Source organism: Phyllobates terribilis, unplaced genomic scaffold (assembly GCF_046119375.1).
Source record: "Phyllobates terribilis strain yellow unplaced genomic scaffold, ASM4611937v1 Scaffold_3__8_contigs__length_932513732, whole genome shotgun sequence".
NCBI lineage: Eukaryota > Metazoa > Chordata > Amphibia > Anura > Dendrobatidae > Phyllobates > Phyllobates terribilis.
In genome coordinates, this window is record NW_027362763.1 from 44,668,565 (window position 1) to 44,682,202 (window position 13,638).

Here is a 13,638-nt window from a genome sequence, read left to right on the forward strand (position 1 = left end):
TTGTACATAGGGGGCAGTATTATAGTAGTTATATTCTTGTACATAGGAGCAGTATTATAGTAGTTATATTCTTGTACATAGGGGCAGTATTATAGTAGTTATATTCTTGTACATAGGGGGCAGTATTATAGTAGTTATATTCCTGTACATAGGGGCAGTATTATAGTAGTTATATTCTTGTACATAGGAGCAGTATTATAGTAGTTATATTCTTGTACATAGGAGCAGTATTATAGTAGTTATATTCTTGTACATAGGGGGCAGTATTATAGTAGTTATATTCTTGTACATATGAGCAGTATTATAGTAGTTATATTCTTGTACATAGGGGGCAGTATTATGGTAGTTATATGCTTGTACATAGGGGGTAGTATTATAGTAGTTATATTCCTGTACATAGGAGCAGTATTATAGTAGTTATATTCTTGTACATAGGTGGCAGTATTATAGTAGTTATATTCTTGTACATAGGGGGCAGTATTATAGTAGTTATATTCTTGTACATAGGAGCAGTATTATAGTAGTTATATTCTTGTACATAGGGGCAGTATTATAGTAGTTATATTCTTGTACATAGGGGGCAGTATTATAGTAGTTATATTCCTGTACATATGGAGCAGCATTATAGTAGTTATATTCTTGTACATATGAGCAGTATTATAGTAGTTATATTCTTGTACATAGGGGGCAGTATTATAGTAGTTATATTCTTGTACATAGGAGCAGTATTATAGTAGTTATATTCTTGTACATAGGGGCAGTATTATAGTAGTTATATTCTTGTACATAGAGGGCAGTATTATAGTAGTTATATTCTTGTACATAGGAGGCAGTATTATAGTAGTTATATTCTTGTACATAAGGGGCAGTATTATAGTAGTTATATTCTTGTACATATGAGCAGTATTATAGTAGTTATATTCTTGTACCTAGGAGCAGTATTATAGTAGTTATATTCTTGTACATAGGGGGCAGTATTATAGTAGTTATATTCTTGTACATAGGGGCAGTATTATAGTAGTTATATTCTTGTACATAGGGGCAGTATTATAGTAGTTATATTCCTGTACATAGGGGGCAGTATTATAGTAGCTATATTCTTGTACATAGGGGCAGTATTATACTAGTTATATTCTTGTACATAGGGGGCAGTATTATAGTAGTTATATTCTTGTACATAGAGAGCAGTATTATAGTAGTTATATTCTTATACATAGGGGGCAGTATTATAGTAGTTATATTCCTGTACATAGGGAATTGGCAGCGTAATCTCATTATGTGATTCTGTGACTCCGCTGACTTTCGTACTTAGCTTTGTGATACCGGATGAGTTTATATTCTGTAACATCATTCATATCTGGAGCATTTACAGAAATTTCTTTGAAGTCTTCGGTAGAAACTATTGATCAGGACGTTGTTTATGACGAACTCCGGAATTATTTGAGATTAAGAAAACATTGATCCATTCACAAGAGACCACCAAACCCAATATCAGCGATCAGGTTCCCGGTTCCTGCGCAGCCAGTGAGATGACACAGAGAGAACGGCCGGATAGTGGCGGGCGGACGGATAATGGCGAGCGGCCGGATAGTGGCGAGCGGCCGGATAATGGCGAGCGTCCGGATAGTGGCGAGCGGCCGGATAATGGCGAGCGTCCGGATAGTGGCGAGCGGCCGGATAATGGCGAGCGTCCGGATAGTGGCGAGCGGCCGGATAGTGGCGAGCGGCCGGATAGTGGCGAGCGGCCGGATAGTGGCGAGCGTCCGGATAGTGGCGAGCGGCCGGATAATGGCGAGCCGCCTGTCTGCTACTGAACTCAACAACAAAGATATATTCACAAAACTGTGAGGATATCATCATTACCTCTTGCAGGGTGGAGGATTGCTGTATCTCCTGCAGGTGGAAGGCAGCCGTGCATTGCAGAGTGACCGTGAGAATGACCCCCAGAGACCCCAGGTGAAGTCTGGCTGCTTGGAAAAGTTCGACATTCACTGAGTCCGAGCACTCGAAGATCTCGCCCGTAGACGTCATCAAGGTCAGAGCCACAACCTGCGTATAATGAAGAGTCATGTAAAGCCCAGCCGTGGGAACAGTCTTTTGATTTCAGTGGTGTAATACTTCATTTTTCCTGTGGGGGCACTGCAGGGAAATTAAACACATGCTGTCGGGTTCTATCACAAGTGACTGTAGCAGGATACTTTGTTTCTTCAGACAACCCCTTGGCCAATGTTAAGAAGAGTCAGACTTGGTGCAGATTTGCGGTAGAGAATGTCGCATTAATGGATGAAATCCACGGTGAATCCACAGTGCAATCAGCTACAAAATCTGCTAATACAGTGTCCAATCCACAGTTAGTCTCCTACCTGAGTAGCCAGGATGCCGTGAGTGATGCCGGTGTTGTGGGTCCCCGTTCCGATAACTCCACCTGCTGCAACTTCAGATATAGCCCCGATGCTGCAGAATAAATGAGGGTGGAGATGTTATGATGTTTCCCATACGCAGCACACACAGACATAGGGGATTTCTGATCTCCGGTCTCTATGTAGTACATGTTCAGAAACAGCAGCACTGGGGACATTATACAAGGTGCTGAAAGGTGTAGCTGTGAATCCAGCTCTGGGGTGAGAAAACTAAGAATGGTGGACATTGTACAACGGTATACAGCAATGAATCCAACTCTGGGATGAGCGACAGCACTTACTATAAAGCAGCAAAATGGAGAACATTATTCAGAAGTACTGAGCATTGTAGCTGTAAATCCAGCCCTGGTCTGAAATAAAGATTTACTATAAAGCTACAGCAGTTCTGAGCAGTGTTGCCATCAAAGCAGCTCTGTGGTAAGATAAAAGTCTTACTACAAAGAATTATCATCATGGAGAACATTATTTATCAGAACTGAGCATTATAGCTTTGAATCCAGCTCGGAGGTGAGAAAACCACAGCATGGTGAATACTCTACAACAGTACAGAGCGGTGAATTGAACTCTACAACACTTACTAAGAAGTAACAGCATCGAGGACATTATACAGAAGTACTGAGTGCTGTAGCTGTGAATCCATCCCTTGGATGAAATAAAGATTTGCCAGAAATCTGCAGCGTGTAAGTCATTCTACAGCAGTTCTCAGCAATGCTGCCTTGAATCCAGCTCTGTAGTTAGATACAACACTTACTAGAAAGCATCATCATCATGGAGAACATTTATCAGTGCTGAGCAGGGTATCTGTGAATCCAGCTCTAGAGTGAGAAAACTACAGCATAGTAGATATTTTAGAGCAGTATATAGAGCGATGAATCCAACTCTACAACACATAGTAAAAAGTAGCAGCATCGAAGACATTATACAGTAGTACTGAACACTGTAACTGTGAATCCAGCCCTGGGTTGAAATAAATATTTACTAGAAAGCTGCAGCATGTAGGGAATTCTGTTCTGAGCAATGTTGTTGTGAATCCAGCTCTGGGGTGAGATAAAACACTTGCTAGAAGGCAGCAGCATAATGGAAAACACTATATAGCAGAACTGAGTAGTGTAGCTGTGAATGCAGCTCTGATGTGCAACAAAACACTTACTAGAAAGCAGCAGAAGCGAACTGTATATCTCTCTGGACTTCTCAACTCTCTTCTCAATAGTCAGCTGAATTTCCCCTTTCAGTTCAGAATATTCAGAAGGAATATGAAACATGTACAATGTCAATCGTCAATCACCCCGATCACTCCACGAGCCGTCTGGTCTAATATCCTTATTTATTTGATGATGGATCCCTGTCAGCTCTCAGGCACCAGGATCCTATATTTCACTATAACCCCTACTGGTTCAGGGTCTGTTAGTAGCGGACAGCTTATAAGTTGCTACCGCCTGAATTTGTGAGCGCAGCTCTGGATGTGATTGGAGTGATAGACATGATTTGCAACTAAGCAATCCGCAGCCTGAGGATCTCCAGGTATTTAGAGACTACAGCTCCCATCATGCCGTGACAGCCTATATACCCTCACAGCTCCTGCTGGTTCAGTGTCTGTGCTGTGTGAGAGCTGGTGAGAGTAGTGCGCTCCGTGGTCTGATACCTTCCAAGTAGCCACCTGCTGACATTTTACTGCAGCTTTGGATGTGATTGTAGGAGAAGACATGTTAATCATTCATTACGTGGTATGTTACCTGTGGCCGTATACTTTTTGGCAGACCACAGATCCCATCATTCCTTATTGGAACATGCTGGGACTTGTAGTATTCCAACAGAGAAGTGATCTGGACTTATAAATGACATTCAAAGATGAAACTAAACCTTATAACATCTTTACACGGAGGTTTCTGCCATTCCGTCTGCTCGACCCAAACTTATTAGTGATGTGAAATAGTGACATATGGCTAAGCCGCCGATCGGAGGATCACAGCGCGCATCCATATTCATCCGTCTGCAGCGGCCGCGCCGTGTCACCTCCGCTCCCCCGAGAGGCAGAACCTCATCCTCAGGTGCTGGCGGTGACCTTCATGGCTCCATCACACGTCAGCAGCAATTAATGTCTCGTGAGTATAAGCAGCTGCGCCGCGTCTCCTGGGACCGGACAGTAATCAGCGCACAGCGCCGTGTCCGCACATCACGTCCTCGAGTAATGACCCGAGCTACTGAGACGATCTCCACCGGGGGGAGAAAGAGAAATACTCCCCGCAAGGTCAGCGCACTCCTCTCCTGAAATACTCTGCGCTGCTGGGGACGCTGCATCTGTATGTAACTAGTGTTAGGAGGGCGGTTGCAAACAACTTTATTATAATGGAACGCAACCGACCCCGGGGTCCGCGATGCAGCCTGGTGGACTGCTGCCGAACACTTTCCGGGTGAAAAGGAAAGCAACCAACTTAAATGATAAACCCCTCCGTGTTACCGCACACTGGAACGGGTATAGCAAGTCGCACTATCTCCGTTAGCAGCACGAGAGATAGGCGGTGAAAAACTATCTGTAGTCCTGTTACAGCACAGGGACTACACTGGCGGCGCTAGGATGCGTGTGTGACTACGCCGACGGGTACACGTGCCTCCAGCCGGCGTGCCACCGGACTGCAGGGTACAACTCCACGTGGCAGACAGGCGATAACCGTGGATAGGACGTCTGCAGGCTGCTCGGGGTGATAGACGACCCCTTTGGCAGAGCCAGACTGCAAGACGAAGCTACCTGCCTATTTCCACTAGCCTGCCTATAGAAACTACGTGGAACACAGTCATCCACACAACAGCATCACTTGCTCAATGATCAGAGCGCGCCGCCATGTTTGTGGGCGGGCTTTTTAAAGACTAAGCCCTGCCCACCGTCGCACCATTGGTGACGCCACCCGTGGACCAATCAGGCGGTGCCAGGTCACCGGGTCAGGTGGTCGCCAAACCACCAATCACGGTCCGCCAGGTCACAGACATGCTCAGTGCGGACAATCCTGGACTTTGGCTCCAACAGCCCTGTCTACCTATGCTTAACATTGCTAGGCACAAATTCCTGAGAGACAATCTGTACATCTCGTGGACCAGCTAGGAGTTGGGGCTGATGATGATGCTGAGCAGCATCAGCCCTGGCTGGACTGGAATGGGAGTCCACAGAAGGTTCTGGACCCATTTCAAATCCAGCAACAGCCTAACAACTAGTCAGCAACCTCCCACATGATCAGCACACTCCTCTCCTGAAATACTCTGTGCTGCTGAGGACACTGCATCTGTGTGTAACTAGTCTGCTGCCTCCCAAAAGATAAGTACACTCCTCTCCAGAAATACTCTGTGCTTCTGTATGTAACTAGTCTGTGATCTCCCACAAGATCAGTGCACTCCTCTCCTGAAATACTCTGTGCTTCTGTATGTAACTAGTCTGTGATCTCCCACAAGATCAGTGCACTCCTCTCCTGAAATACTCTGTGCTTCTGTAGGTAACTATCAGTCTGTGATCTCCCACAAGATCAGTGCACTCCTCTCCTGAAATACTCTGTGCTGCTGAGGACTCTAATCCTTTTTATTATGTATGACAATCTGTGACCTCCCACAAGATCAGAATATTCATCTCCTAAAATACTCTGTGCTGCTGGGATTCCTGCTCCTTGCACCATGCAGCTGGAGGACATTGCTCTTTTCCCTATGTACTACTAGTCACTGATCTTCCCAACAAGATCTGAAATCCTCTGTGCTGCTGGAGGGTCCTTCTCCTTTCACCTTGCAAATTGTCCATCTGTAATTTGCCCCCATTTCCCTCCGGTCACTTGTAGCTCACAAAATCAGCGCACTCCTCCCCTGCTGCCGTGATTTCTCGCCCCATAATCTTGACTTCACGTTAGTTCTTCTTCTTTTGTCCATTTCAAAGAAATTGCAGAAATGAAAATTTCGTGGGGAATGTCCAGATTAAGAAATACTGGCTGCTTTCCCCCAGAAACAGCGCCACACCTGTGCACAGGTCGTATGTGGTATTACAAGTCAGCTTAATTTAGCTCAAAGGAGCTGGGCTGTAATCCCATGCACGTCCTGAGGACAGGTGTGGCGCTGTTTCTTTAAGAGAGAAGTCATGTTTTGCTAAACCTGGAGAAGCCCTTTACATATCGGACTCTGGTGTCCTGTGCTATCATTCCTAATACAATGTATTGGGTAGAGCACAGCCCTGGCTCCCGGCCCTCGCAGCCTCGGGGAAAGATTTTTGGCAGCCATCGCCTGCATTTCATCTCCCGTAACGAGAGACAAGCAGAAAAGTTCTGTTATTCCACGAGAGTCGAAAACTTTCAGAAACTTTTCATGTTTCAGAAAAGGAAAAATAAAGAGAAAATGTAATAAAACAAGAAAAAAAGAAACAGAAAAGCGAAAACAATCAACATGAAAATAGATGAATACAAGAGATGAGAAGGCAAAACGAGACAAAACTAATAACCCCCTCAGGTCAATCAGCGCTGCTCCGGAAATTGTCAAAAATATTCTGTCTGGCTTTTAAGTGAAGCGCTGGCCCTTTAAATCTATACCATAAAAGTCAATTCGGTCACATAAATCTCATGCATAGGGGAAGCCCATGTAACAGAGCAAACTGCACACTATGTCTGGGGGTCATAGATACAACTACCATTTATTAGTCTGGGAGGATATGGTTAATAAACGTTATTTCTGGTGGTTTAAGAGTTAATGATAACATTCTTATTAATGGGGAGAGGGTTAATATATACTGTATGGTGACTGGTGGATCAATGTGAATAAGGGTTTAATAAATCTTTACGTTCACAAATTATCCAACAAACCATAGCGGTTAAGACTTAACATCCACTATCCCTGGTGGTCAAGGGCGGATGAGAAGATGGCATTTACTATCCCTGGTGGTCAAGGGCGGATGAGAAGATAGCATTTACTATCCCTGGTGGTCCAGGGCGGATAAGAAGATGGCATCTACTATCCCTGGTGGTCCAGGGTGGATGAGAAGATGGCATCTACTATCCCTGGTGGTCAAGGGCGGATGAGAAGATGGCATCTACTATCCCTGGTGGTCAAGGGCGGATGAGAAGATGGCATCTACTATCCCTGGTGGATCAGAAGATGGCATCTACTATCCCTGGTGGTCCAGGATGGATGAGAAGATAGTAGCTACTATCCCTGGTGGTACAATGTGGATGAGAAGATATCATCTACTACGCTGGTGGTCAAGGGCACATGAAAAGATGGCATCTACTATCCCTGGTGGTATAGGGTGGATGGGAAGTTAGCAGCTACTATCCCTGGTGGCCCAGGGTGGATGAGAAGATAGCATCTACTATCCCTGGTGGTCTAGGGTGGATGGAAAGTTAGCATCTACTATCCCTGGTGGTATAGGGTGGATGGGAAGTTAGCAGCTACTATCCCTGGTGGCCCAGGGTGGATGAGAAGATAGCAGCTACTATCCCTGGTGGTACAAGGTGGATGAGAAGATGGCATCTACTATCCCTGGTGGTCAAGGGCGGATGAGAAGATGGCATCTACTATCCCTGGTGATCCAGGGTGGATGAGAAGATAGCATCTACTATCCCTGGTGGTCTAGGGTGGATGAGAAGATAGCATCTACTATCCCTGGTGGTCTAGGGTGGATGAGAAGATAGCATCTACTATCCCTGGTGGTCTAGGGTGGATGGAAAGTTAGCATCTACTATCCCTGGTGGTATAGGGTGGATGGGAAGTTAGCAGCTACTATCCCTGGTGGCCCAGGGTGGATGAGAAGATAGCAGCTACTATCCCTGGTGGTACAAGGTGGATGAGAAGATGGCATCTACTATCCCTGGTGGTCAAGGGCGGATGAGAAGATGGCATCTACTATCCCTGGTGATCCAGGGTGGATGAGAAGATAGCATCTACTATCCCTGGTGGTCTAGGGTGGATGAGAAGATAGCATCTACTATTCCTGGTGGTCTAGGGTGGATGAGAAGATAGCATCTACTATTCCTGGTGGTCTAGGGCGGATGAGAAGATAGCATCTACTATCCCTGGTGGTACAGGGCGGATGAGAAGATGGCATCTACTATCCCTGGTGGTCAAGGGCGGATGAAAAGATGGCATCTACTATCCCTGGTGGTACAGGGTGGATGAGAAGATAGCATCTACTATCCCTGATGGTACAGGGTGGATGAGAAATCAGCATCTACTATCCCTGGTGGACGAGAAGTTAGCATCTACTATCCCTGGTGCTCTAGGGTGGATGAGAAGATCGCATCTACTATCCCTGGTGGTCTAGGGTGGATGGGAAGATAGCATCTACTATCCCTGGTCGTCTAGGGTGGATGGGAAGATAGCATCTACTATCCCTGGTGGTCTAGGGTGGATGGGAAGTTAGCATCTACTATCCCTGGTGGTCTAGGGTGGATGAGAAGTTATCATCTACTATCCCTGGTGCTCTAGGGTGGATCAGAAGATAGCATCTACTATCCCTGGTGGTCTAGGGTGGATGGGAAGATAGCAACTACTATCCCTGGAGGTCTAGGGTGGATGGGAAGTTAGCATCTACAATCCCTGGTGGTCCAGGGTGGATGAGAAGATAGCATCTACTATCCCTGGTGCTCTAGGGTGGATGAGAAGATAGCATCTACTATCCCTGGTGGTCTAGGGTGGATGGAAAGTTAGCATCTACTATTCCTGGTGGTACAGGGTGGATGGGAAGTTAGCATCTACTATCCCTCGTGGTACAGGGTGGATGAGAAGATAGCATCTACTATCCCTGGTGGTACAGGGTGGATGAGAAGATAGCATCTACTATCCCTTGTGGTACAGGGTGGATGAGAAGATAGCATCTACTATCCCTGGTGGTACAGGGTGGATGAGAAGATAGCATCTACTATCCCTCGTGGTACAGGGTGGATGAGAAGTTAGCATTTACTATCCCTGATGGTCCAGGGTGGATGAGAAGTTAGCATTTACTATCCCTTATAGTCCAGGGTGGAAGAGAAGTTAACATTTACTATCCCTGATGGTACAGGGTGGACGAGAAGATAGCATCTACTATCCCTGGTGGCACAAGGTGGATGAGAAGATGGCATCTACTATCCCTGGTGGTCAAGGGCGGATGAGAAGATGGCATCTACTATCCCTGGTGATCCAGGGTGGATGAGAAGATAGCATCTACTATCCCTGGTGGTCTAGGGTGGATGAGAAGATAGCATCTACTATTCCTGGTGGTCTAGGGTGGATGAGAAGATAGCATCTACTATTCCTGGTGGTCTAGGGCGGATGAGAAGATAGCATCTACTATCCCTGGTGGTACAGGGCGGATGAGAAGATGGCATCTACTATCCCTGGTGGTCAAGAGTGGATGAGAAGATAGCATCTACTATCCCTGGTGGTCTAGGGCGGATGAGAAGATAGCATCTACTTTCCCTGGTGGTACAGGGTGGATGAGAAGATAGCATCTACTATCCCTGGTGGTACAGGGTAGATGAGAAGATAGCATCTACTATCCCTCATGGTACAGGATGGATGAGAAGTTAGCATTTACTATCCCTGATGGTCCAGGATGGATGAGAAGTTAGCATTTACTATCCCTGGTGGTACAGGGTGGATGAGAAGATAGCATCTACTATCCCTGGTGGTACAGGGTGGATGAGAAGATAGCATCTACTATCCCTCGTGGTACAGGGTGGATAAGAAGATAGCATCTACTATCCCTCGTGGTACAGGGTGGATGAGAAGTTAGCATTTACTATCCCTGATGGTACAGGGTGGACGAGAAGATAGCATCTACTATCCCTTGTGGTCTAATGTGGATGAGAAGATAGCATCTACTATCCCTGGTGGTACAGGGTGGATGAGAATATGGCATCTACTATCCCTGGTGGTCAAGGGCGGATGAGAAGATGGCATCTACTATCCCTGGTGGTACAGGGCGGATGAGAAGATGGCATCTACTATCCCTGGTGGTCTAGGGCGGATGAGAAGATAGCATCTACTATCCCTGGTGGTACAGGGCGGATGAGAAGATGGCATCTACTATCCCTGGTGGTCTAGGGTGGATGAGAAGATAACATCTACTATCCCTGGTGGTACAGGGCGGATGAGAAGATGGCATCTACTATCTCTGGTGGTCTAGGGCGGATGAGAAGATAGCATCTACTATCCCTGGTGGTCTAGGGTGGATGAGAAGATAGCATCTACTATTCCTGGTGGTCTAGGGTGGATGAGAAGATAGCATCTACTATTCCTGGTGGTCTAGGGCGGATGAGAAGATAGCATCTACTATCCCTGGTGGTCAAGAGCGGATGAGAAGATAGCATCTACTATCCCTGGTGGTCTAGGGTGGATGAGAAGTTAGCATTTACTATCCCTGATGGTCCAGGGTGGATGAGAAGATAGCATCTACTATCCCTCGTGGTACAGGGTGGATGAGAAGATAGCATCTACTATCCCTCGTGGTACAGGGTGGATGAGAAGTTAGCATTTACTATCCCTGATGGTCCAGGGTGGATGAGAAGTTAGCATTTACTATCCCTTATAGTCCAGGGTGGATGAGAAGATAGCATCTACTATCCCTTGTGGTCTAATGTGGATGAGAAGATAGCAGCTACTATCCCTGGTGGTCCAGGGTGGATGAGAAGATGGCATCTACTATCCCTGGTGGTCTAGGGCGGATCAGAAGATGGCATCTACTATCCCTGGTGGTCCAGGGTGGATGAGAAGATGGCATCTACTATCCCTGGTGGTCAAGGGCGGATGAGAAGATAGCATCTACTATCCCTGGTGGTCAAGGGCGATGAGAAGATAGCATCTACTATCCCTGGTGGTCTAGAGCAGATGAGAAGATGGCATCCACTATCACTGGTGGTCTAGGGTGGATGAGAAGATAGCATCTACTATCCCTGTTGGTCAAGAGCAGATGCGAAGATGGCATCTACTATCACTGGTGGTCTAGGGTGGATGAGAAGATAGCATCTACTATTACTGGTGGTCTAGGGTGGATGAGAAAATAGCATCTACTATCCCTGATGGTCCAGGGTGGTGAGAGGTCAGCATCTGGTATCCCTGGTGGTCCAGGGTGGTGAGAGGTCAGCATCTGGTATCCCTGGTGGTCCATTTTCCTCCTTATCCTGCTCTATTTGTAACTTGTGCAGACATTTCTCTGGCATTATTATTACTCTGCAGTCTGTGCAGCGTGCAGAGGCAGTCCACTGTATGGTTCATGTTCTGTACATGACGACGCTCCCTGTACCCTGTGCTGTTACTATTGAGGCATACAGGCTTGTGTTCACACTGTGCAGATATTTTTGTGTTCCGTATTCTTCTAGCGTGTAGGGTACGTGTGGAGCGCAGCGCCTCCAGGCTCCGGCTGTGCAGACATTACCGGCTCCGGCTGTGCAGACATTACCGGCTCCGGCTGTGCAGACACTACCGGCTTCGGCTGTGCAGACATTACCGGCTCCGGCTATGCAGACATTACCGGCTCCGGCTATGCAGACATTACCGGCTCCGGCTGTGCAGACATTACCGGCTTCGGCTGTGCAGACATTACCGGCTTCGGCTGTGCAGACACTACCGGCTCCGGCTGTGCAGACATTACCGGCTCCGGCTGTGCAGACATTACCGGCTTCGGCTGTGCAGACATTACCGGCTTCGGCTGTGCAGACATTACCGGCTCCGGCTGTGCAGACATTACCGGCTCCGGCTGTGCAGACACTACCGGCTCCGGCTGTGCAGACATTACCGGCTCCGGCTGTGCAGACATTACCGGCTCCGGCTGTGCAGACATTACCGGCTCCGGCTGTGCAGACATTACCGGCTCCGGCTGTGCAGACACTACCGGCTCCGGCTGTGCAGACATTACCGGCTCCGGCTGTGCAGACATTACCGGCTCCGGCTGTGCAGACATTACCGGCTCCGGCTGTGCAGACATTACCGGCTCCGGCTGTGCAGACATTACCGGCTCCGGCTGTGCAGACACTACCGGCTCCGGCTGTGCAGACATTACCGGCTCCGGCTGTGCAGACATTACCGGCTCCGGCTGTGCAGACATTACCGGCTTCGGCTGTGCAGACATTACCGGCTCCGGCTGTGCAGACATTACCGGCTCCGGCTGTGCAGACACTACCGGCTCCGGCTGTGCAGACATTACCGGCTCCGGCTGTGCAGACATTACCGGCTCCGGCTGTGCAGACATTACCGGCTCCGGCTGTGCAGACACTACCGGCTCCGGCTGTGCAGACATTACCGGCTCCGGCTGTGCAGACATTACCGGCTCCGGCTGTGCAGACATTACCGGCTCCGGCTGTGCAGACATTACCGGCTGTGCAGACATTACCGGCTCCGGCTGTGCAGACACTACCGGCTCCGGCTGTGCAGACATTACCGGCTCCGGCTGTGCAGACATTACCGGCTCCGGCTGTGCAGACATTACCGGCTCCGGCTGTGCAGACATTACCGGCTCCGGCTGTGCAGACACTACCGGCTCCGGCTGTGCAGACACTACCGGCTCCGGCTGTGCAGACATTACCGGCTCCGGCTGTGCAGACATTACCGGCTCCGGCTGTGCAGACATTACCGGCTCCGGCTGTGCAGACATTACCGGCTCCGGCTGTGCAGACACTACCGGCTCCGGCTGTGCAGACATTACCCGCTCCGGCTGTGCAGACATTACCGGCTCCGGCTGTGCAGACATTACCGGCTCCGGCTGTGCAGACATTACCGGCTCCGGCTGTGCAGACATTACCGGCTCCGGCTGTGCAGACACTACCGGCTCCGGCTGTGCAGACACTACCGGCTCCGGCTGTGCAGACATTACCGGCTCCGGCTATGCAGACATTACCGGCTCCGGCTGTGCAGACATTACCGGCTCCGGCTGTGCAGACATTACCGGCTCCGGCTGTGCAGACATTACCGGCTCCGGCTGTGCAGACATTACCGGCTCCGGCTATGCAGACATTACCGGCCCCGGCTGTGCAGACATTACTGGCTCCGGCTGTGCAGACATTACCGGCTCCGGCTGTGCAGACATTACCGGCTCCGACTGTGATGGCGCCGCCGTCCGTCTCCCTGTTAATCATACACTTTGATCTCTTCCCTATTATGTCGCGATGTTGTGTAGCGTCGGTATACGGATCTCCAGGAGGCGAGCGCGGTGACACCGATCTCAGATTAACGGATCCTGAGAAGTGACAGCCGATCAATGCAAAGGAGGCGAAGACGTGACAGC

At 48.4% G+C, this 13,638-nt stretch overlaps 1 protein-coding gene across 2 annotated transcripts in view; it reads right to left on the reverse strand.

Annotated features, from left to right (window-relative positions):
• The window catches only part of LOC141258753 (L-gulonolactone oxidase-like), a 421,305-nt gene that overhangs the window by 179,282 nt on the left and 228,385 nt on the right, over positions 1-13,638 (reverse strand). For both annotated transcript variants that reach the window (XM_073673834.1, XM_073673835.1), the window contains exons 5-6: positions 2,364-2,454; positions 1,864-2,049 (exon numbers count right to left, since the gene is read on the reverse strand). In XM_073673834.1, coding sequence (XP_073529935.1) covers positions 1,864-2,049; positions 2,364-2,454 — 277 coding nt within the window. The remainder of the gene's footprint in view (positions 1-1,863; positions 2,050-2,363; positions 2,455-13,638) is intronic.